This window comes from Coregonus clupeaformis, chromosome 3 (assembly GCF_020615455.1).
Source record: "Coregonus clupeaformis isolate EN_2021a chromosome 3, ASM2061545v1, whole genome shotgun sequence".
NCBI lineage: Eukaryota > Metazoa > Chordata > Actinopteri > Salmoniformes > Salmonidae > Coregonus > Coregonus clupeaformis.
In genome coordinates this window covers 7,297,110-7,322,614 of record NC_059194.1, presented here as the reverse complement: position 1 = coordinate 7,322,614, position 25,505 = coordinate 7,297,110, and the positions used below count along the sequence as shown (strand labels likewise).

The 25,505-nt window shown below is 45.3% G+C and overlaps 1 protein-coding gene across 3 annotated transcripts in view; it reads right to left on the bottom strand.

Annotated features, from left to right (window-relative positions):
- Positions 1 to 25,505, bottom strand: part of LOC121539826 (serine/threonine-protein phosphatase 2B catalytic subunit alpha isoform) — a 49,771-nt gene that overhangs the window by 6,351 nt on the left and 17,915 nt on the right. For all 3 annotated transcript variants that reach the window (XM_041848490.2, XM_045207084.1, XM_045207086.1), the window contains exons 4-13: positions 25,111 to 25,222; positions 23,799 to 23,944; positions 20,554 to 20,693; positions 19,799 to 19,876; positions 19,380 to 19,474; positions 19,159 to 19,284; positions 17,553 to 17,636; positions 17,266 to 17,350; positions 17,030 to 17,127; positions 16,353 to 16,400 (exon numbers count right to left, since the gene is read on the bottom strand). In XM_041848490.2, coding sequence (XP_041704424.1) covers positions 16,353 to 16,400; positions 17,030 to 17,127; positions 17,266 to 17,350; positions 17,553 to 17,636; positions 19,159 to 19,284; positions 19,380 to 19,474; positions 19,799 to 19,876; positions 20,554 to 20,693; positions 23,799 to 23,944; positions 25,111 to 25,222 — 1,012 coding nt within the window. The remainder of the gene's footprint in view (positions 1 to 16,352; positions 16,401 to 17,029; positions 17,128 to 17,265; positions 17,351 to 17,552; positions 17,637 to 19,158; positions 19,285 to 19,379; positions 19,475 to 19,798; positions 19,877 to 20,553; positions 20,694 to 23,798; positions 23,945 to 25,110; positions 25,223 to 25,505) is intronic.

Sequence of the window (25,505 nt, the reverse complement as noted above, 5' to 3'; positions counted from 1 at the left end):
TATGAGTGTAATTCAATTGCTGGTATGTGTTGCTTGAACGGGTACTACGGAGTATTTGGTTTGTTGATGTTGAATGAAGATTTGTAGCGTGTTGTGGTTTAAATAGAAAGACTCACTTATTTAACAGGTATGGAGAGACAATTGCGTGATAGTAATTTTTTTGCCGTTGACTAAGGGTTTGCTAGATTAAACAATTGAGAATGGTGGCATAATGTCTATAAATAAATTGGATATTGATAATATGGATAAATTCAATATATGATGGTAAAATACAACAAGTGTTTGGCGTCACTTGTAGCCTACTTAGAAAGGACAGTTAACCTACATCTGATATATTCTGATATTTTGGTGGTTTCATATGAGCTGCAGTGATGCCAACTCCTCAGTAAGGAAAGTAGCTATTGGCTGTCCTAAAAGTCGCTAGATTTGTCGCTAGTCACTTTTTTGAAAATGTGTCGCTAGAGGGGTCTGAAAACTCGCTAAATATAGCGACAAAGTCGCTAAATTGGCAACACTGTTGAGCTGTGGCTATAATCTTAGTTGATTACAGGGGGAATAGAATGTAGTTTAGGACGCATAGAGAAGCGAATGTCTTATCTTTATGGGAAGTGAAGCAGGTTCGGAGAATAAAAGGAAATATAACATTGACTGAGGACTATGGCAACTTTTGGTTGAGGTCAATACAGAAGTAGTATGGACATACTATCGTAATAGATCAACTGAACCAAACATGACGTTACTACAGCAATTTAGGATGGTTAATGTTGTTACGTTAATTTTTTAACCCTATGATAGAGGTAAATGCAGAACGCTGTTTGAGAGTGTGTTTTATTTTGTCTACCAGTTTTTTAAAAATGAAGAATTTCCATGTTTTTTGTCTGCGGGTGTTAACCATTGGGGCTCGCTGAAACGTGAGAGCGCTGTAAGGGACATTATGGGTTACGTTAGGTGTACAGGGATCAGTGGTTGCTGTGGAGAAGGAAGTCATTGGGGGTTGAATGTTTGGTGTGAAAGGGCTAGCTAGTTAGTGGTGCGAATTAGTGACGTTTAGAGTGGTGACATAACTTGCTATGCGACGTGGAAGTAGTTGTTTAACTTGCTTTGCAAGGATCGCAGATTTTGTGGAGCGACGGGTAACGGTGTTTCGATGGTAAATGTTGTCGATATGTGTAGAGGGTCCCTGGTTCGAGCCCAGCAAGGGACAGAAAGCTAAACTTTTACAGTGATGCTATTGACCTAGATTACTAGGTGAATTGATAACATTATGTGAAAGGGATTGTCTTACCAACACATAGCGAATAGTATAACATAGTAATTAAAGTTGCATATCGGTGAATGGATGTTTTATTTGTTTTGACTATAACTTCACAATAATTTATATTTTGTTTAGGTACTGTGATGTCACGAGAGGCTGTGTCCTGGAGGGACGTTACATCCCCCTGAGGTGGCTGCAAACCCAGACAGCTATGGCTCCATCTGCTGGTATGGTCGGGAACTCCACCCCTCTATGGCCAATCTTCCCACGCAGCTGAAACAAATGAGGAGCTGATGAGCTGAAGGTTTGGGGAAGGGAAGAGACACAGTCTCCAACCTGGGCTCTCTGGAGGACAAGAGTGCTGCACGTCCACTTCCATGAGGAATATAAGGATTTGGAGATACTTACCTTTGGGAAATACTCACCTTTGGATATATGCACCTGTGGAAATACGTGAGAGACATTTGGAAGGACTTTTTTGCTGGGTTGGCCACTAGCTGCAACGTGGACTACAGTAAGGCTGGGGAAAAGTTATCTGAGCGAGTGAGAATTATGATTTTGGATGTGGAAGAGACATCCCTGAACTGTTAACCCTTAAAGAGCCACAAGAGAACAGAATTTTGTTATATTTTCGTTAATTTCCCAAGACCTATAATAAAATCCTTGTTTTGTTTGAACCTTGTCTCCTTGCACTACTTGAGCAATCCCGCTGAAAGCTGTGTAGCCTCTCGTGACGTCACAGATGGTGGAGAATACAGGCACGCTCAAGCGTTAATAGTGCATGTCAGAGGAGGATACCGAAGGTTTGATCACCCAGTTTTCCAAGTTGGCCGTAGGCTCCCCGCCGACTGAAATGGAGGACATATTGAAAGCCCTTGTTGCTGGCCAGCAAGCCCAGATGCAAGCAAACGTGGCTCTCTTGGAGGAGCAAAAGAAAGCCAACCTTCTGAAGGCAGAGGAATTGCAGTTGCAGAGACAGAGGGTGGTCCAAAATACCCGCCCAATAAAGGCAAGTGACTTTATATCTAAGATGGGAGCTACCGATGACATTGAGGCATACCTGCATGCATTTGAGGCCACGGCCACTAGGGAAGCCTGGCCCAAGCAACAGTGGGTTGGTCTGTTAGCCCCCTTTCTAACCGGGGAATCGCTGAATGCTGTCCGGGACCTGGGCCCTGACCAGGTTACTGACTATGATGCCCTGAAGTCTGAGATCCTCAGCAGATATGGACTCACAAAGTTTGGTATGGCCCAGCGCTTTCACAGCTGGACCTTCCAACCAGACCAACCTCCTCGGGCGCAGATGCATGAACTTGTCCGAATCGCAAGGAAATGGCTGGATCCGCAGAGGAATACAGCAGCGGCGGTGGTGGAGGCCGTTGTGGTGGATCGTTACCTACGCGCCCTGCCTTATGAGGCAAAACGGTTCATCAGTCAACAGGCCTTGACCACGGCTGATCTGACCGTGGAAGCTGTGGAAAAGTACCAGGCCACAGCGGAGATGCTGAATGCTTCCCGAAAAGACCCCAGGAGTGCGGCCCCACCACAAATGGGAAGAACCCGTCCAAAGGACCCCAAGGTCTCGAACCCAGCCACGTCAGGACTTATCCCGGCTCCAGGGGGAGCCAGAAACCAGGCGGGTCCAAGAAGAGTACACCAGGAGGGGGAAACTCGACAGTGTTACCGGTGTGGGGAGATGGGACATATCTCCTGGCAGTGTGGGAAACCAGCCGATGAACCTATGCCCACTGCGGAGTCCTCCAGCTCAGCACCCACACACCGTTTTGCCTCGCTCTTGGGAGTCGTAGATGGCGGCCCAGATCGACCCCCCCACCTGCCCGGTAACTGTGAATCACCATGATGTGGAGGCCTTACTGGATTCTGGTAGCCGGGCCACCCTGGTGCGTAAGGATTTGGTGGGCCCAACGTGTCTGACCCCCGGGGAAAGTCCTCCCAGTTTCCTGTGTCCATGGGGACACCAGAGAATACCCCATTACTGAACTTACAATGACCAGCACACGGGGAACCATACACACGACGGCGGGGTGGTTGATTCCCTCCCCGTCCCTGTCCTAATTGGACGAGACTGCCCAGCCTTTTACCCACTCTGGAGAGAGTCTCAGGAGAGGATAACCCGAGTACCTCGGAAACGGAGAGGCAAGACTCATCCTGGGAAGGCTCCGGTGCAATCCTCCGAGTTACTCACTCCCGCTCGGGCTCTGATAGGGATGGCAGGTGCCCAGACCGACACAGAGACGGAGCTACAGAATCTGGACAAAGAACTGTCTGGTCTGAAGGGGACCGCTGAGAGGTATCGTTTGTTAAAGCAACAGTTAGACATGAAGACAGAAGAGTTAGATATCCTCCAGGCTAAACTCCAACAGAGCTCCTTCCTAAGCAACAGGAGGAGCTGGAGAGGCTGCGCAGGACCATCGAGGAGTGTGAGGAGACCCTGCGCAGTAGTAAGGAGGTCCAGAAGAAGGCAGAGGAGAAGTACAAGGTGTTGGAGAACAAGATGAAGAATGCGGAGGCAGAGAGAGAGAAGGAACTGAAAGCTGCTCAACAGAAGCTAAACTCTGCTAAAACCAAGGCTGATGCGTTCAGTAAGAAACTCAAGGAGAGACAACAGGAGGCTGAGTCCCTGGTCCTAGAGTTGGAGGAGTTGAAGAGAGAGCAGTCTGGCAAGCACCACGGCAATGCGGACGCCCTCTCCCGGCGTGATGCCTTCTTCGCTGCCTTTACCCGACGAGGCGTCGGTCCCGAGGAGGGGGATGTGTGATGTCACGAGAGGCTGTGTCCTGGAGGGACGTTACATCCCCCTGAGGTGGCTGCAAACCCAGACAGCTATGGCTCCATCTGCTGGTATGGTCGGGAACTCCACCCCTCTATGGCCAATCTTCCCACGCAGCTGAAACAAATGAGGAGCTGATGAGCTGAAGGTTTGGGGAAGGGAAGAGACACAGTCTCCAACCTGGGCTCTCTGGAGGACAAGAGTGCTGCACGTCCACTTCCATGAGGAATATAAGGATTTGGAGATACTTACCTTTGGGAAATACTCACCTTTGGATATATGCACCTGTGGAAATACGTGAGAGACATTTGGAAGGACTTTTTGCTGGGTTGGCCACTAGCTGCAACGTGGACTACAGTAAGGCTGGGGAAAAGTTATCTGAGCGAGTGAGAATTATGATTTTGGATGTGGAAGAGACATCCCTGAACTGTTAACCCTTAAAGAGCCACAAGAGAACAGAATTTTGTTATATTTTCGTTAATTTCCCAAGACCTATAATAAAATCCTTGTTTTGTTTGAACCTTGTCTCCTTGCACTACTTGAGCAATCCCGCTGAAAGCTGTGTAGCCTCTCGTGACGTCACAGTACCGTTATATGGAAAGTTAGCGATAGAGAATAATAGATATTGTAGAGGGTTTACAAAGTAAGTAAGTTAATTGGGTGATGAGACATGTTGAATTGATGTTGAATTGGATCGTTTAATAAGACTGGTATTAAAATAATTATTTATATTTAGGTGAATGAAAATATGTTATTAGGTAGTAGTGCTTTGTGGAGAAAATGTACTAATGACATGATTTCGTAAGAGGGTGAAAGGAAGTAGTGATAAGTGGGCTATAGGTCGGCGCACAATTGGCCCAGCGTCGTCCGGGTTTGGCCGGTGTAGGCCGTCATTGTAAATAAGAATTTGTTCTTAACTGACTTGCCTAGTTAAATAAAGGTAAAATAAATAAATAAAATATTGACATATGTAGGAAGCATTGGGATGATATGAAGAACATGTCTAGATAGTTGAATATGGAACGTTATTTGATAATTGGTAATTATTATTATTATTATTACATTATATAGTTTGTTTAAACAACAATGAGTTATGCACAGTTCATTAATTCTAAAAACGATCATCTGTTTATGGTACGTTGAACAATGGGATATAGTTTCTACTATTAGGATGATGGATTAAGTAAACATTTTTTGTAAGTATGAAGTTATTAAACAATAGGTTTATATTTTAAAACATCTATGTAACAGGTTGTGATGATTAAATTACTAGAAAGGGGTTATAGGTTTATATTAGAAGGTGTAGTGAACTTAATGAAACGTGGTATTATCTAGTGTCTTCTGAGTGGGAGTTTTTTTTCCCAGGATTGATGGAAGTCTACTATAGTATTATGTTAAAGGGAAAGTAGGAGACAACGTATGAAACCATTTAAAAATAGATGCCTGGGATAAAATATCACATCTTACTTACACGGAGTACGTGATTGTATTGGCGAATGAATGAAATATGACATTTACAGGGGTGACAGGAACAATAGAAGGGGAAACAGATATTTCCTATGTTGTTGATCAAGTAAACGATAATGGATCATTTGATATGGTAGTCAATTGTACTAATCTTGGATTACTTTACAGGATAGAAGTAAGTTGAGGTATTATCAAATTTTGTCATTTTAATTTAGGCAATGTTGGTGTTTTGTTTTTGAAAGCATGAATCACGTTGTGACTCATGTGTTCAGAAAAGGGGGTAGTAATGATGGTAAGAGGATTTATTGGTACATTTGCATATTGTAGTAAGAATATGAGCAGTAGTAATTAATGTGTTATGGGTTAGATTAAAAGTTTTAGGTGAAAATGTATTTGTGGTTTAAGGTAGAATGTAGTGGAGGCATGTCTATGGAAACTAGTGACTATAACAAGATGCAAGAATGTGCACTTCCTAATAGAGGCTTTTCCTGACTGAGAAGAAGACGTAGCATATTGTGTCTCAACTAACAATGTTATGCAGACATTATTTCAAAAAGGTGAAGGCAACTCTGCCAACATGAAAGGAGAATCTGGACATTTTCTGTGCATGGGTGACTATGTGGCAGTGGAGGACTATGGAAGTCAGAGCTGGACAGAATTTAGAAGGAGTGGTTAGTTCTAGGTGTTGCTGGCTACCTCAATGGAGAGGACAGTAAAAGAGAGATTTGTGCATAAATTTGTCCCACGGTAGGAGTGTTAAAAATAATAGGAGGAAGATGGAACTGCCACTGTGGAGCATTGTTTTTGTTTTTGTGTTTATGTCTGTGTGTCGTTGCAGCAGTGAATCTTGAATCCATATTGGTGCGATGCAAGAAGGACGCTACACAGAGCGATGTGAACAGAAATTGGGAAGTATATTAGAAATTGGTATTAAGAACAATTGTTAAAATATAATAATTTGTCATATGGTAAATGATTGTATGGATTTAATGGATTAGAAATGTAATAAATTAAACTGTTATGTTTGTCTTCTAGTGAGATAAATACAGATGGTGTCTTGATGCATGGCAGTGATAATTTGGCCTAGCATAGTGTGAACCTAAATAAATAACAAACTATGAACCGGCTGAAGATGAATATCAGAGGCGTTGAAGATGTTTTTGTAAAATACCACTTCTACATGCAACTGGTCTACAACAACCAATCGAAGATATCAAATGATTTTCTCATGTTTGTATCTCGAAGGAGGGGGAAAGGAGTCCACCATTGAGTGAGAATGGAGAAAGATATGTTCAAATGCAACATTTTTAATGATGTGGGCATAATGGTTGGCAAATGGAAAAGACAATGAGGTTGTGGAGTTGGTGGTGACTCAAATGATACATTGTAGTTGTGACATTGTTATGGGCAAGTCATTTTGAAATGTGAAGATGTCTGAAGAACATAATGAAGAGATGCCAGAGGATTTAAGTGCCGGGAGAAAGAGGGGTTGCTTAGCTGTGTTGATAATAAAATTGGTAATTTGCTAATTTGGGTAGTAGGTATATACACTGCTAAATGAATAGTATTAAAAATGCATTGAGATAATGATCTGTATTTATTATCAGGATGAGGAAAGTCATAATTGAATTATGGATGTTTATAATGTATGTTAATATAAGTGTACATTCTAACAGTTGTAATGGGTGATAAAGTTGAGGGTTTTAATTTTCATTGATAAGGATAAAGTGAATCAATAACAATTGTCATTTAAAATTTGGTTGAGTTAAGTAATTTGTTTGGTTATAATTTATAACATGAGTGATTTAAGTGAATCATTAGTATGTATTAGTATAGAACTGTTTTCTATAGATAGTATGGGTTAAAACAGTGATACATTATGGTAATGTCTTAGGATACACTTATATGATTTATTTTGAGTAGACATTGTTGAATCATACTGTTTGAAACATGGAAGTTAATGTGAGGATTGTGAATGAAATCATGAATATGTTGATTAATTGGGTTAACGTATTAACATTTTAGTCATTATATACATTTTAAGTATTGGGTGATATTGATGTGGATGTTTAGAGTGGTAAATATCTATGTTGCTAGGCAAGTACTTAATTGGTTACTATCATGGAGTTATGATATTTTCATATTGTCACGTTCGTTCATGAACGGGTCAGACCAAGGCGCAGCGTGATATGCGTACATGTTTATTAAATATTAAACACAATGACAAAACAACAAACAAAACGAAACGTGAAGTCCAAGGCAGCACAACACAACATACCTTAACTGGAACAAGATCCCACAACCCACTTTTGCCAATAGGCTGCCTAAGTATGGTCCCCAATCAGAGACAACGAGCTACAGCTGCCTCTGATTGGGAACCACCCCGGCCAACATAGAAATACACATAATAGATCTAAACATAGAAAATACAACATAGAAAATCACACCCTGACTCAACAAATAAGAGTCCCCAGAGTCAGGGCGTGACACATATGATCTGATTTTGGTTGAATTCTTAAAGCATGAATAGTTTAGGGATGTAATGGAAACAGGACTATCTCAGTAGAGCAGATAGCGCCCCAAGTGACCAGTGACAAGCTTGGGGTTAATCTGACTGCGCATGGATGACGAAGATGGACATTTTTGTTATTTTTATATTCATGTGTCCAGATTATAATATCCATGTAATTTAGTAATGGTCATGGATCTTTGTATTTGTGGGGATGATGTCATGATGGTCACAATTTATTTTATGGATGTTTTTCTTGGTCGCATGTCTCAGAAAAAGGGGTCATTTTAAAATTGGGGATGTCTATGTGGGATTTTTCCATATTGTCACGCCCTGGCTCTGGGGACTCTAGTATGTTGAGCCAGGGTGTGAGTTTTCGTTTCTAGTTGTTGTATTTCTATGTTGGCCAGAATGGTTCTCAATCAGAGGCAACGAGTGTCAGCTGTTGCTGGTTGTCTCTGATTGGGAACCATATTTAGACAGCCTGTTTTCCCACAGTGGTTGTGGGATCTTGTTCCCGTGTGGTTTGTGTGAGACCGAGGACGTCACGTTATCGTTTGTTGTTTTGTTCGTGTTATCATCATCATTCTTTAATAAATATGTTCACTTTTCACGCTGCGCCTTGGTCCTCTGTTCCCGACGATCGTGACAGAAGATCCCACCAACACTGGACCAAGCAGCGTGTCCAGGAGCCAGCGCCAGAGGTATCACTAAAGGACATCAACCTCGGCTGGGCCTGGTCCACGGGGAGGAGAGACCCCCAGAAATTTTTTAGGGGGGGGCTCACGCCGTGGACGACGGGGCAGCAGGAGGCCGCTATAGAGCGGTCCAGCGGGGTTGCAGAGGAGGCCGCCAGGTTAAGGGGGCCACTGGTCACAGAGGAGAGGGAAAGTGTAGAGGCACGGCGAGAGGTACTGGGGTGTGTTACCAGTCCGGTCCGGCCCGTTCCTGATCCCTGCGTAGGGCCAGTGGTGTGTGTCCCCAGTACGGTCCGGCCTGTTCCTGTTCCTCGCATCGAGCCTGTGGTGCGCGTCGTCAGCCCGGCCCGGCCTATTCCTGCTCCACGCACCAAGCCTATGGTGCGCATCGTCAGCCCGGTCCGGCCCGCTCCTGCTCCCCACACCAAGTCAGTGGTGTGCTTCGTCAGCCCGGTCCGGCCCGCTCCTGCTCCCCGCACCAAGTCAGTGGTGCGCTTCGTCAGCCCGGTCCGGCCCGCTCCTGCTCCCCGCACCAAGTCAGGGGTGCGTTTCGTCAGCCCGGCTCGGCCGTTCCTGCTCCCCCACACCAAGCCAGTGGTGTGCGTCGTCAGTCCGGCACAGCCCGTGCCTGTTCCACCGGTGCCTGGTTCGGCACGGGTCAGCTGCTTCACGCCGGAGCTAGAGCAATCCGCTCCACCAGTGTGCAGTCCAGCTCCGGTCAGCAGGGCCAGACCGGACCAGGGGTACTTTGGGGGGTTAGAGAGGGAGTGGGGATCATGCCCGGAGCCGGATCTGCCGCCAAGGCGGAGTGCCCACCCGGTCCCTCCCCTGTGGTGTTTGGTTGGCGCGGTCGGAGTCCGCGCCTTTGGGGGAGGGTACTGTCACGCCCTGGCTCTGGGGACTCTAGTATGTTGAGCCAGGGTGTGAGTTTTCGTTTCTAGTTGTTGTATTTCTATGTTGGCCAGAATGGTTCTCAATCAGAGGCAACGAGTGTCAGCTGTTGCTGGTTGTCTCTGATTGGGAACCATATTTAGACAGCCTGTTTTCCCACAGTGGTTGTGGGATCTTGTTCCAGTGTGGTTTGTGTGAGACCGAGGACGTCACGTTATCGTTTGTTGTTTTGTTCGTGTTATCATCATCATTCTTTAATAAATATGTTCACTTTTTACGCTGCGCCTTGGTCCTCTGTTCCCGACGATCGTGACACATATATATATATATATATATAAAAAGTAAGGTTTTGACTACATAGATTATTAGCATGAATATATAGTAGTTAATTATGTGTTTATCTTTTACTCAGACTGAGTCTATAGAGGTTTGAGAGGTTTGATATCGCATAAGATAGATGACTGAGAATTTATACCTTTGTTGATTAAATATATTGAGAATCAGGTTGGATTCAGGTAGAGAAGGTAGAAAGGGGTGAATTCTCAGTTATCTAGCATAGTTTAGGCTCTAGTCAGATATATATATATATATATATATACTACTGATTGGAAATATTGTATTTTATATGAACTGTTGGGGATGAAGTACAGTGGGGAGAACAAGTATTTGATACACTGCCGATTTTGCAGGTTTTCCTACTTACAAAGCATGTAGAGGTCTGTAATTTTTTTCATAGGTACACTTCAACTGTTAGAGACGGAATCTAAAACAAAAATCCAGAAAATCATATTGTATGATTTTTAAGTAATTAATTTGCATTTTATTGCATGACATAAGTATTTGATACATCAGAAAAGCAGAACTTAATATTTGGTACAGAAACCTTTGTTTGCAGTTACAGAGATCATACGTTTCCTGTAGGTCTTGACCAGGTTTGCACACACTGCAGCAGGGATTTTGGCCCACTCCTCCATACAGACCTTCTCCAGATCCTTCAGGTTTCGGGGCTGTCGCTGGGCAATACGGACTTTCAGCTCCCTCCAATGATTTTCTATTGGGTTCAGGTCTGGAGACTGGCTAGGCCACTCCAGGACCTTGAGATACTTCTTACGGAGCCACTCCTTTGTTGCCCTGGCTGTGTGTTTCGGGTCGTTGTCATGCTGGAAGACCCAGCCACGACCCCTCTTCAATGCTCTTACTGAGGGAAGGAGGTTGTTGGCCAAGATCTCGCGATACATGGCCCCATCCATCCTCCCCTCAATATGGTGCAGTCGTCCTGTTCCCTTTGCAGAAAAGCATCCCCAAAGAATGATGTTTCCACCTCCATGCTTCACGGTTGGGATGGTGTTCTTGGGGTTGTACTCATCCTTCTTCTTCCTCCAAACACGGCGAGTGGAGTTTAGACCAAAAAGCTCTATTTTTGTCTCATCAGACCACATGACTTTCTCCCATTACTCCTCTGGATCATCCAGATGGTCATTGGCAAACTTCAGACGGGCCTGGACATGTGCTGGCTTGAGCAGGGGGACCTTGCGTGCGCTGCAGGATTTTAATCCATGACGGCGTAGTGTGTTACTAATGGTTTTCTTTGAGACTGTGGTCCCAGCTCTCTTCAGGTCATTGACCAGGTCCTGCCCTGTAGTTCTGGGCTGATCCCTCACCTTCCTCATGATCATTGATGCCCCACAAGGTGAGAACTTGCATGGAACCCCAGACCGAGGGTGATTGACCGTCATCTTGAACTTCTTCCATTTTCTAATAATTGCGCCAACAGTTGTTGCCTTCTCACGAAGCTGCTTGCCTATTGTCCTGTAGCCCATCCCAGCCTTGTGCAGGTCTACAATTGTATCCCTGATGTCCTTACACAGCTCTCTGGTCTTGGCCATTGTGGATAGGTTGGAGTCTGTTTGATTGAGTGTGTAGACAGGTGTCTTTTATACAGGTAACAAGTTCAAACCGGTGCAGTTAATACAGGTAATGAGTGGAGAACAGGAGGGCTTCTTAAAGAAAAACTAACAGGTCTGTGAGAGCTGGAATTCTTACTGGTTGGTAGGTGATCAAATACTTACAGTGGGGGAAAAAAGTATTTAGTCAGCCACCAATTGTGCAAGTTTTCCCACTTAAAAAGATGAGAGAGGCCTGTAATTTTCATCATAGGTACACATCAACTATGACAGACAAAATGAGAATTTTTTTCTCCAGAAAATCATATTGTAGGATTTTTAATGAATTTATTTGCAAATTATGGTGGAAAATAAGTATTTGGTCAATAACTAAAGTTTCTCAATATTTTGTTATATACCCTTTGTTGGCAATGACACAGGTCAAACGTTTTCTGTAAGTCTTCACAAGGTTTTCACCCACAGTTGCTGGTATTTTGGCCCATTCCTCCATGCAGATCTCCTCTAGAGCAGTGATGTTTTGGGGCTGTCGCTGGGCAACACAGACTTTCAACTCCCTCCAAAGATTTTCTATGGGGTTGAGATCTGGAGACTGGCTAGGCCACTCCAGGACCTTGAAATGCTTCTTACGAAGCCACTCCTTCGTTGCCCGGGCGGTGTGTTTGGGATCATTGTCATGCTGAAAGACCCAGCCACGTTTCATCTTCAATGCCCTTGCTGATGGAAGGAGGTTTTCACTCAAAATCTCACGATACATGGCCCCATTCATTCTTTCCTTTACACGGATCAGTCGTCCTGGTCCCTTTGCAGAAAAACAGCCCCAAAGCATGATGTTTCCACCCCCATGCTTCACAGTAGGTATGGTGTTCTTTGGATGCAACTCAGCATTCTTTGTAGTCCAAACACGACGAGTTGAGTTTTTACCAAAAAGTTATATTTTGGTTTCATCTGACCATATGACATTCTCCCAATCCTCTTCTGGATCATCCAAATGCCCTCTAGCAAACTTCAGACGGGCCTGGACATGTACTGGCTTAAGCAGGGGGACACGTCTTGCACTGCAGGATTTGAGTCCCTGGCGGCGTAGTGTGTTACTGATGGTAGGCTTTGTTACTTTGGTCCCAGCTCTCTGCAGGTCATTCACTAGGTCCCCCTGTGTGGTTCTGGGATTTTTGCTCACCGTTCTTGTGATCATTTTGACCCCACGGGGTGAGATCTTGCGTGGAGCCCCAGATCGAGGGAGATTATCAGTGGTCTTGTATGTCTTCCATTTCCTAATAATTGCTCCCACAGTTGATTTCTTCAAACCAAGCTGCTTACCTATTGCAGATTCAGTCTTCCCAGCCTGGTGCAGGTCTACAATTTTGTTTCTGGTGTCCTTTGACAGCTCTTTGGGCTTGGCCATAGTGGAGTTTGGAGTATGACTGTTTGAGGTTGTGGACAGGTGTCTTTTATACTGATAACAAGTTCAAACAGGTGCCATTAATACAGGTAACGAGTGGAGGACAGAGGAGCCTCTTAAAGAAGAAGTTACAGGTCTGTGAGAGCCAGAAATCTTGCTTGTTTGTAGGTGACCAAATACTTATTTTCCACCATAATTTGCAAATCAATTCATTAAAAATCCTACAATGTGATTTTCAGGATTTTTTTTCTCAATTTGTCTGTCATAGTTGACGTGTACCTATGATGAAAATTACAGGCCTCTCTCATCTTTTTAAGTGGGAGAACTTGCACAATTGGTGGCTGACTAAATACATTTTTTCCCCACTGTATGTCATGCAATAAAATGCAAATGAATTACTTAAAAATCATACAATGTGATTTTCTCTCACAGTTGAAGTGTACCTATGATAAAAATTACAGACCTCTACATGCTTTGTAAGTAGGAAATCCTGCAAAATCGGCAGTGTATCAAATACTTGTTCTCCCCACTGTACTTCATCCCCAACAGTTCATATTCACTGTAAGTTTACTTGCCACAAAATAAGAAAAAAAAAAGTGGATTGTAATGATGTCATGTCATAGTATCGTGGGGACCAGGTTAGAGTTACTAGATAAGTGGCTTGGTGCCACGGAGTCTACATTCCGTTATGTCAAAGGAGATTACTGATGTTTATGATAGCATGATTGATGGACAGGATATACTGACTTGGGGTAAAGAGTAATAACATCAAAGAATGGGAGTGCCCATGATGATTACCAGATGTTCGTGGAGAGACTTGTAACAGTTTGTATATATAGAGAGAGTGGATCTTTGTTCTGGAGTTCGGAGGTGGTCCTCTGTAGCTCAATTGGTAGAGCATGGCGCTTGTAACGCCAGGGTAGTGGGTTCGATCCCCGGGACCACCCATACGTAAAAATGTATGCGCACATGACTAAGTCGCTTTGGATAAAAGCGTCTGCTAAATGGCATATTATGGTAGAGGCAAAGCTCTATCCTTCTGTTTAACTAACCATGTTAAATATCTAATATGAACTCCCCATCAAAAGTGTCTAAGTACATCCTTACATTCGTAATCACTTGATACCCTAGAAACTCATCATAACACCCGATAAGCAGTTTTGTACACGATAAGCTACACTGAGTGTACAAAACATTAAGAACACCTTCCTAATATTGAGTCAGAACAGCCTCAATTCCTTGGGGCATGGACGGGAAACTGTTGAGAAAATGTTCTACAGGGATGTTGGCCCATGTTGACTCCAATGCTTCCCACAGTCAGTTGTGTCAAGTTGGCTGGATGTCCTTTGGGTGATGGACCATTCTTGATACACACGGGAAACTGTTGAGTGAGAAAAACCCAGCAGTGTTGCAGTTCTTGACACAAACCGGTGTGCCTGGCACCTAATACCATACCCTGTTCAAAGCCACTTAAATATTTTGTCTTCCCATTCACACTCTGAATGGCACACATACACAATCCATGTCTCAATTGTCTCAAGGCTTAAAAATCCTTCTTTAACCTGTCTCCTCCCCTTCATCTACACTGATTGAAGTGGATTTAACAAGTGACATCAATAAAGGATCATAGCTTCCACTTGGATTTACCTGGCCAGTCTATGTAACAGAAAGAACAGGTGTCCTTAATGTTTTGTACACTCAGTGTAAATACACACAACAGCTAGGCCAGTAAAAACAGAGCACACAAACAAAATATACTGAACACTTACAGACATGATTTACACACTACCGATACACTATCCTTCCAGACTTATAAGTATCAAGATTAGCCTACTAGCGACTGACAGTCTACATAAAGACTGTAGTGGTCTTGTGTTTGTTAAATCTGATGATGTAAAAAGAGCTTTATAAATACATCTGATTGAAATTTGATTGGTTTACAATGTGTGTCATCATGGAACATAACGTTTCCAATGCAAAACTCCACAGGCTCCACACAGCACGTTGTTGTACCAAAAGCAAATAGCAGAGGTTGTGTAGGGATGATGCCATTGTGTAGGGACGATGTCATTGTGTAGGGATGATGTCATTGTGTAAGGACAATGTTAGAGTTATCGTAGGGTCAGATTCCTCCCCCAGCCGACACACACTCATGATTAGTCACCTTGTCTTACCGTGGTGGGTGGAGTGTGTGTGCCTGTGTGGAGTGTGTCTGGGGGAAGTGTGTGTGTGTCTGGGGGAAGTGTGTGTGTGTGTGTGTGTGTGTGTGTGTGTGTGTGTGTGTCTGGGGGAAGTGTGTGTGTGTGTGTGTCTGGGGGAAGTGTGTGTGTGTGTGTGAGTCTGGGGGAAGTGTGTGTGTGTGTGTGTGTGTGTGTGTGTGCTGGGGGAAGTGTGTGTGTGTGTCTGGGGGAAGTGTGTGTGTGTGTGTGTGTGTCTGGGGGAAGTGTGTGTGTGTGTGTGTTTCTGGGGGAAGTGTGTGTGTGTGTGTGTCTGGGGGAAGTGTGTGTGTGTGTGTGTGTGTGTCTGGGGGAAGTGTGTGTGTGTGTGTCTGGGGGGAAGTGTGTGTGTGTGTGTGTGTGTCTGGGGGAAGTGTGTGTGTGTGTGTGTGTGTGTGTGTGTGTGGGAAGTGTGTGTGTGTGTGTGTGTGTGTGTGTCTGGGGGAAGTGTGTGTGTGTGTGTGTGTGTGTGTGTGTGTGTGTGTGTGTGTGTGTGTGTGTGTGTGTGTGTGTGTGTGTGTGTGTGTGTGTGTGTCTGGGGGAAGTGTGTGTGTGTGTGTGGGGGGAGTGTGTGTGTGTGTCTGGGGGAAGTGTGTGTGTGTGTGTCTGGGGGAAGTGTGTGTGTATGTGTGTCTGGGGGAAATGTGTGTGTGTGTGTCTGGGGGAAGTGTGTGTGTGTGTGGGGGGAAGGGTGTGTGTGTGTGTGTCTGGGGAAGTGTGTGTGTGTGTGTGTGTCTGGGGGAAGTGTGTGTGTGTGTGTCTGGGGGAAGTGTGTGTGTGTGTGTGTGTCTGGGGGAAGTGTGTGTGTGTGTGTGTGTGTGTGTGTGTCTGGGGGAAGTGTGTGTGTGTGTGTGTGTGTGTGTGTCTGGGGGAAGTGTGTGTGTGTGTGTGTCTGGGGGAAGTGTGTGTGTGTGTGTCTGGGGGAAGTGTGTGTGTGTGTGTGTCTGGGGGAAGTGTGTGTGTGTCTGGGGGAAGTGTGTGTGTGTGTGTGTGTGTGTCTGGGGGAAGTGTGTGTGTGTGTATGTGTGTCTGGGGGAAGTGTGTGTGGAGAGAAGGAATAAGAGCAGAGTCACCATGAGCAGTGCTGTTAGAAGAGCTCAATGCATTGTGGGTAAGTGTATGGCGTAGATGGGTCGCCATGCCTCATCCCCATCTTTCTCTACCTCTTTCATTCTCTCACACACTCGCTTACACTCATTGTCGGTGCATGAGTGGAATTTACCTTCTGAGTCCTCAACAGGATCGATGGCTTCAATGGCCTCAATGGTAGCTGAGGATGGAGAGAAAGAGAGAAAAAGAGAGGGAGTGAGAGTGAGAGAAAGAGAGAGGAGGGTGCAGCCTTCAGTGCAGAGGGTGTCTGGTGTTAGCATGTTCGGTAGCTATCGTTAGCTCACACACATACACAAACACACACATATATATATACCAGGCTATTAGTACTATCAGCAGTAGTGAGGTGAGGGTGACATGGAGTGACGGAGTGATTGACAGAACGAACATGGAATACAGAGAGAGAGAGAGAGAGAGAGAGAGAGAGAGAGAGAGAGAGAGAGAGAGCGAGACAGAGACAGCGTATGTGTGTGAGAGAGAGAGAGAGAGAGAGAGAGAGCGAGCGAGACAGAGACAGCGTGTGTGTGTGTGAGAGAGAGAGAGAGAGAGAGACAGACAGCGTATGTGTGTGTGTGTGTGTGTGTATGTGTGAGAGAGAGTGAGAGAGAAAGGAAAGGGAGTATAAGAGAGAGGGGGAAACACACATAGATAGTGTGTGTATGCAAATGTGTGTGAGAAAGTGGGAATGTGTGTGTGTGCTTGTTTGCCCGTGTGTGGAGGGGTGTGTGTGTGTGTGTGTGTGTGTGTGTGTGGAGGTGTGTGTGTGTGGAGGTGTGTGTTTGTACTCACCACTCTGCAGAGTCTGCTTGCCTCCTGACAGAACTCCGCTGGGCAGCATGCCAGTGGGTGTCAGTCCCTTCAGGGTTAAAACATTCTCACTCTCCTCCCTAAAACACACACACACACACGCATAGAGGATTAGAAAACGCACACACACTAGCATACACACTCTCACATGCTTCTGCACACATTCACACACACACACACACACACACATACATACACATACACTGAAGGTCAATCACCGTAAAACTTGGAACATTTTGGCCATCTTCCCTATGGCACGGATCTTGTTCCTGATCACCTCTTTCCTAGCTGCCGCTGCATTGGCTGGAGGGAACCAATCACAGAGGAGTAAAACAAAGGACACCAATAACAAGGAAGTGAAAGGGAAGGTTGAATTGACATAATAATGGAAACAATCAAAGTGTCTGTGTGCCAAATGGCACCTTGTTCCCTATATTGGGAGTAAGGTCCCATTTGAGATGTAGCAGGTCTTCCCATGTGTATCTATTTATAAAGATATGATTACCATCATAGACCTCTTCCTCTCCATCATTCTCCATTAGTTCATCATCTGAACAGATACTGAGAACATTCACCAGCATCTCTGTCACTGTGGAGAGGGAGAGAGTGACAGAGAGAGAGAGGGGGGGGCACAGTCAATATGAGAGAGAGAGAGAGAGAGAGAGAGAGCGAGGGGGCACAGTCAATATCATGAGAAAACAAAAAAGATATTACTTGACACATTGGAAAGAATTAACACAAAAAAAACAGAGCAAACTAGAATGCTATCTGGCCCTAAACAGAGAGTACACAGTGGCAGAATACCTGACCACTGTGACTGACCCTAAATTAAGGAAAGCTCTGACTATGTACAGACTCAGTGACTATAGCCCTGCTATTGAGAGAGGCCGCCATAGCCAGACCTGGCACTCAAGAGAAGACAGGCTATGTGCCCACTGCCCACAAAATTATGTGGAAACTGAGCTGCACTTCCTAACCTCCTGCCAAATGTATGACCATATTAGAGACACATACCGAGAGACTCAGCGAGAGTGAGTCAGAGAGAGTGAGAGAGAGAGTTAGTGAGAGAGGGAGAGAATAAGAGAGTTAGTGAGAGAGAAATAGTGAGAGAGAGATAGTGAGAGAGAGAGAGTTAGTGAGAGAGAGTTAGTTTGAGAGAGTTAGTGTGAGAGAGTTAGTGTGAGAGAGAGTTAGTGTGAGAGAGAGTTAGTGAGAGAGAGAGTTAGTGAGAGAGAGAGTTAGTGTGAGTGAGAGAGAGTTAGTGTGAGAGAGAGTTAGTGTGAGTGAGAGAGAGTTAGTGTGAGTGAGAGAGAGTTAGTGTGAGTGAGAGAGAGTTAGTGTGAGTGAGAAAGTTAGTGTGAAAGAGAGAGTTAGTGAGAAAGAGAGAGTTAGTGTGAAAGAGAGAGTTAGTGTGAAAGAGAGAGTTAGTGAGAGAGAGAGAGAGAGAGAGAGTTAGTGTGAGAGAAAGAGAGAGAGAGAGAGTTAGTGTGAGAGAGTGAGAGAGAGAGAGAGAGAGAGTTAGTGTGAGAGAGTGAGAGAGAGAGAGTTAGTGAGAGAGAGAGAAAGAGAGTTCATGAGAGAGAGAAAGAGAGAGAGAATAAGAGTGAGAGAGTGAGAGAGTTAGTGAGAGAGAGAGAAAGAGAGAGAGAGTTAGTGAGAGAGAGAGAAAGAGAGAGAGAAGAGAGAGAGAGAGAGAGAGAGAGAGAGAGAGAGAGAGAGAGAGAGAGAGAGAGCGAGAGAGAGAGAGAGAGAGAAAGAGAGAGAGTTAGTGAGAGAGGGTTAGTGTGCGAGAGAGAGAGTTAGTGTGAGAGACAGAGAGTTAGTGTGAGAGAGCGTTAGTGAGAGAGAGTTAGTGAGAGAGAGAGTTAGTGAGAGATAGAGAGAGAGAGTTAGTGAGAGAGAGAGAGAGTGAGAGTGGGATAATAAGAGAGTGAGAGTTAGTGAGAGTGAGAGAATAAGAGAGAGAGAGAGAGAGAGAGAGAGAGAGAGAGAGAGAGAGAGAGAGAGAGAGAGAGAGAGAGAGAGAAAAAAAATAAGAGAGAGAACATATTCAGAGTGGGAGACAATCCGTTTCTTTTGGTGTTTGTAATACATGTAGTCGTTTTTCCCACCTTTCTCTCCAACGAAGGGCAGGGACCAGGTGAAGACGTCCATGAAGTTGGGCAGCCAGTAGGGATGAGGGGAACAGTTGAACTGACGGATGTTCATCACGTTGTTCTCATACTTCAGCACCGCCGCTATGAGAGGATGAGAGATGGCAGGCCTGTTACACACTGATAGCCTACTGGTGTGTGTCTGTCTGTCTGTCTGTGTGTGCGTGTGCATGTCTGACCTTTGTTGTTGTAGACGTCCAGGTAGTTAGGTGCTGAGAAGATGGTGATGAGGGAGGGGAAGCCTGTAGTCTGACTCTTTCTGTACATCCGGTACCTGAACAGGGAAACGGTCAAGGGATTGGGATACGTTAGGATTGCATAGATTGGGGTTCACCTGTAAGGGGTGTAGGGTTAAATATATGGTTGTTGTTTGGTTAAGGTTAGTCTTGACTATGGATAACTGTCTATAAATGGACTGATTTGATTATGAAAACTTGCGCTGCTGTATTGGTTGACTGAACTGTTTGTGTTGACATAACAACCCCAATCCCCCCCCCCAAAAAACACTTAACCCACATCCCCACCCCCGGATCAATCAACACACACTGGGGTGTACAGTGTTTGTCAATAACCAAAGAAGAAGTGGGGCTTCTCTTACCCAGAATCTTGCGCTTCATGTGCTCTGATGACGGACAACAAGTTGTTGGTCTGTAAAAACTCACACACCGCAGGGTAACTAGAGAGAGAGAGAGAGAGAGAGCGAGAGAGATTGTATTTTGAACACCCCTACATTATATCAGATGGTAGGTCTACTTTGAAACAGCTCACATTGAATGACCACCAGGGGTCATCATTGAGCCCCTAATGAACAGCAGAACCAGATCTAGTAGGAGGGCAGTGTATTTTTCTCTCAGTAGACTGTGGTGTGGGCTCCATATTGTATAGCACGATACTATGACAACAGTCTCAACTATCCATCACTCCATTCCTCTGGTCTCACATTTGATTAATCTATTTTTTCTCCCTCACTCCCCCTCTCTCTCTTTACCTCACTGTATCTTAATATCACTCCCCAATCTGGCAGTAGTAGCCAGTCGTCATGGAAACAGAACGGTGCAGTCTCCCTAAGGATTGTGGGATATGGTTTAACGCTGAAACTGTGTGTGTGGATCTGTGAGATAACTGGGCAAAATTACAGCTGTTCCACAAATCCCAATTATTCTTTGGTTGTTGGATCTCTGAAGCAGCTTGTAGTACAACACGTTTCACATCCTCCATCTCACCTTTCTCCTGTACATCACACCAACAGATCACACTGGTTCTCACCTGTCTTAGAAGTGTGTGTGTGTGTGTGTGTGTGCCTGTGTGTGCCTGCGTATGTGCGTTGCCATGTTAGCGTCTCTCTGTGTTTACCTGTAGAAGTAGGAGCAGCCCCTGACTGTGTTGTGGCCGAAGTATTCTTGCGTCTTCTCGTTTCCAAAGTCCTCCAGTGGGTCGGCCCACAGCAGGTCACACATGGGCCCGAACGCTGGAGGTTCCTTGAACCTGTCCAACTGGATTATAGAGACAATGACAACACACCAGATATCTGACCAAACATTAAGAACACCTTCCTAATATTGAGTTGCACCCCCCGCCCTCTGGACTCTAAAAGGTGTCAAAAGCGTTCCACAGGGAAATTGGCCCATGTTGACATCCAGCCAACTTATCACAGTTGTGTGAAGTTGGCTGGATGTCCTTTGGGTGGTGGACCATTCTTGATACACACGGGAAACTGTTGAGCGTGAAAAACCCAGCAGCGTTGCAGTTCCTGACACATTCAAACCAGTGTGCCCGGCACCTACTACCATACCCCGTTCAAAGGCACTTCATATTTTGTCTTGCCTATTCACCCTCTGAATGGCACACATACACAATCCATGTCTCAATTGTCTGAAGGCTTAAAAATCCTTCTTTAACCTGTCTCCTCCCCTTAATCTACACTGATTGAAGTGTATTTAACAGGTGACATCAATAAGGGATCATAGTTTTCACCTGGATTCCCCTGGCAACATCCGCACTGAGCTAAAGGGTAGAGCTGCTGCTTTCAGTGTGTGTGTGTGACTCTAACCCGGAAGCTTATATGAAATCCCGCTATGCCCTCCGACGAACCATCAAACAGGGAAAGCGTCAATACAGGACTAAGATTGAATCGTACTACACCGGCTCCGACGCTCGTCGGATTTGGCAGGGCTTGCAAACTATTACAGACTACAAAGGGAAGCACAGCCGCGAGCTGCCCAGTGACACGAGGCTACCAGACGAGCTAAATTACTTCTATGCTCGCTTCGAGGCAAGTAACACTGAAACATGCATGTGGACATCAGCTGTTCCGGATGACTGTGTGATCACGCTCTCCATAGCAGATGTGAGTAAGACCTTTAAACAGGTTAACATTCACAAGGCCACAGGGCCAGACGGATTACCAGGACGTGTACTCAGAGCATGCGCTGACCAACTGGCAAGTGTCTTCGCTTACATTTTAAACCTCTCCCTGTCTGAGTCTATAATACCAACATGTTTCAAGCAGACCACCATAGTTCCTGTGCCCAAGGACACTAAGGTAACCTGCCTAACTGACTACCGACCCGTAGCACTCACGTCTGTAGACATGAAGTGCTTTGAAAGGCTGGTCATGGCTCACATCAACACCATTATCCCAGAAACCCTAGACCCACTCCAATTTGCATACCACCCCAACGGATCCACAGATGATGCAATCTCTATTGCGCTCCACACTGCCCTTTCACACCTGGACAAAAGGAACACCTATGTGAGAATGCTATTCATTGACTACAGCTCAGCGTTCAACACCATAGTGCCCTCAAAGCTCATCACTAAGCTAAGAACCCTGGGACTAAACATCTCCCTCTGCAACTGGATCCTGGACTTCCTGACGGGCTGCCCCCAGGTGGTAAGGGTAGGTAACAACACATCTGCCACGCTGATCCTCAACACGGGGGCCCCTCAGGGGTGCATGCTCAGTCCCCTCCTGTACTCCCTGTTCACTCATGACTGCATGGCCAGGCACGACTCCAACACCATCATTAAGTTTGCCGATGACACAACAGTGGTAGGCCTGATCACCGACAATGACGAGACAGCCTATAGGGAGGAGGTCAGAGACCTGGCCGTGTGGTGCCAGGACAACAACCTCTCCCTCAACGTGATCAATACAAAGGAGATGATTGTGGACTACAGGAAAAAGAAGAGGGCCGCGCACACCCCCATTCTCATCGACAGGGCTGTAGTGGAGCAGGTTGAGAGCTTCAAGTTCCTTGGTGTCCACATCACCAACGAACTATCATGGTCCAAACACACCAAGACAGTCGTGAAGAGGGCACAACAAAGCCTATTCCCCCTCAGGAGACTGAAAAGATTTGGCATGGGTCCTCAGATCCTCAAAAAATTCTACAGCTGCACCATCGAGAGCATCTTGACTGGTTGCATCACCGCCTGGTATGGCAACTGCTTGGCCTCCGACCGCAAGGCACTACAGAGGGTAGTGCGTACGGCCCAGTACATCACAGGGGCCAAGCTTCCTGCCATCCAGGACCTCTATACCAGGCGGTGTCAGAGGAAGGCCCTCAAAATTGTCAAAGACTCCAGCCACCCTAGTCATAGACTGTTCTCTCAGCTACCGCACGGCAAGCGGTACCGGAGTGCCAAGTCTAGGTCCAAAAGACTTCTCAACAGCTTCTACCCCCAAGCCATAAGACTCCTGAACAGCTAATCATGGCTACCTGGACTATTTGCACTGCCCCCCCCCCCCCCCACCCCCCACCCCATCTTTTTACGCTGCTGCTACTCTGTTCATTATTTATGCATAGTCACTTTAACTCTACCCACATGTACATATTACTTCAACTACCTCAACTAGCCGGTGCCCCCTCACATTGACTCTGCACCGGTACCCCCCTGTATATATAGCCTCCCTACTGTTATTTTATTTTACTTCATCTCTTTTTTTCCTCAACACTTTTTTGTTGTTGTTTTATTTTACTTTTTTATTAAAAATAAATGCACTGTTGGTTAAGGGCTGTAAGTAAGCATTTCACTGTAATGTCTGCACCTGTTGTATTTGGCGCATGTGGCCAATAACATTTGATTTGATTTGATTTGAACAAACACCATTGTAAATACAACCCATATTTATGTTGATTTATTTTTCCTTTTGTACTTTTTGTAACTATTTGCACATCGTTACAACAGCCAATAATATGACATTTGAATTTGATTGTTTATTTCACTTTTGTTTATTATCTATTTCACTTGCTTTGGTTTCCCATGCCAATGAAGCCCTTTGAATTGAAATTGAGAGAGCGAGGGAGAGAGAGAGAGAGAGAGAGAGAGAGAGCGCAGTCAATATGATAGAGAGAGAGAGAGCAGTCAATATGAGAGAGAGAGAGAGAGAGAGAGAGAGAGAGAGAGAGAGAGAGAGAGAGAGAGAGAGAGAGAGAGAGATGTCGTCTTGGAAACAACAGCATGTACTGTACAGGAAGTGGAGTCAAAACCAGGGTTGAATCGCCATGGAAACCAGGGCATTAACAGGAAAATACGAGGAATTGTGTGTGTTATAAAAAAAAACATATCCAGTACAGTGGGCGTTGTGTCTGAACCTTTTTGATGTCGTCGAGCGTGTGGATCTCTGGCGAGAGCCCTCCATGGACACACAGGAACTGCTGGTTCATCAGAGCAGCCAGCGGCAAGCAGTCAAACGCATCCATACACGAGTCATACACCTGCTCAGAGTACTTGATCTTACCTGAGGAGGGGAGGGAGGGAGAGAGAGGAGGGGGCAGAGAGAGAGAGAGGGGGCGGAGCGAGAAAGGAGTGGGGGACACAGAGAGAGAGAGAGAGAGGGTGGGGGAGAGCGAGAAAGGAGTGGGGGACACAGAGAGAGCGAGAGAGAGGGGGGGAGCGAGAAAGGAGTGGGGGACACACACAGAGAGAGAGAGAGAGAGAGAGAGAGAGAGAGAGAGAGAGAGAGAGAGAGAGAGAGAGAGAGAAATTAAATCAAAACACCATAGTGAAGTATCCAAGGACTATAGGGCAGTAGCCAAACTATGCTGTGTATGTGTCAATGTGTGTGTACATTTGTGTATGTGTGTGTACATTCTGTGTATGTGTTTGTGTGTGTGTGTGGGTGTGTACATGTTTGACTATATTTGTGAGTAGCAGAAGTCCTCACAAGAATAGTAAACCAACCAAAATTCAGAGAAGTGAGGACATTTTGCCGGTCATAACTTGTAAAAAGGCTATTTTAGGCTTAGGGTTATGGTTAGGGTTAGAATTAGGGTTATGGTTAAAATTAGGATTAGGGGTTGGGAGTTAAATGTAGGTGTTAGGGGTTGTGTGTGTGTGTGTGTACGTGTGTGTGTGTGTGTGTTTTTGTGAGTGTGTCTGTCAACTTCTCCATCTGCCTAGTGTGGAGAGAGCTCATTAATACCAGTTCACCAGCCTCTCTCACACATACACACACACACACACACACACACACACACACACAGCCGATGGTAATTGAGGGCGACCACTATTCGCCATAAGCATCAGGGGAAATTAGGCTCCTCGTCCTCTGGCCAATCACACACAGCAGACTACGTCCCTGGGCCAATCATTAAGGCCAAATTAATTTCCTACTAGTAATTTGTTCTCTGATGGGCCACTGTGATCCAAAACCAGAGGAGAGAGAGGGGAGGATGGGAGGAGAGAGGGAGAGAGGGATCGAGGATGGATGGAGAGGATGGAATGAGCCTTGGATGAGAAAGGAGCGAGAGAGATGGAACTACATAGAAAGGAGAGAGATGAAAGAGTGTGAGAGCAAGAGAGAGAGAGAGGATAGAGAGTGGAACAGGATGAAAGTATGAAGGGAGGGGGATAAATGGTGGAATAAAGGAGGATACAGGAAGAGGAGAGAACACAGATACTCACATTCTGTTTTGAAAGTGAAATATTCTGTCAAGTGTCTACATTCATGGTTTCCCCGTAGAAGAAATAACGTCTTTGGGTAGAGGATTTTCAACGACCACAGATACAACACACACTGAGAGAGAGAGAGAACACAGAAAGATCCGTCAGGAACAGTACGGCTCAGAGGAAAACATTACCAGCTAGCTACTCACTTGATGTGCTTTGAAAGAACACGTCTCCTTCCTGAGCGGTATGACGGCTGTGTGGTCCCATGGTGTTTATACTTGCGTACTATTGTTTGTACAGAACGTGGTACCTTCAGGCATTTGGAAATTGTGGAGGTCTACAATTTTTATTCTGAGGTCTTGGCTGATTTCGTTTGATTTTCCCACGATGTCAAGCAAAGAGGCACTGAG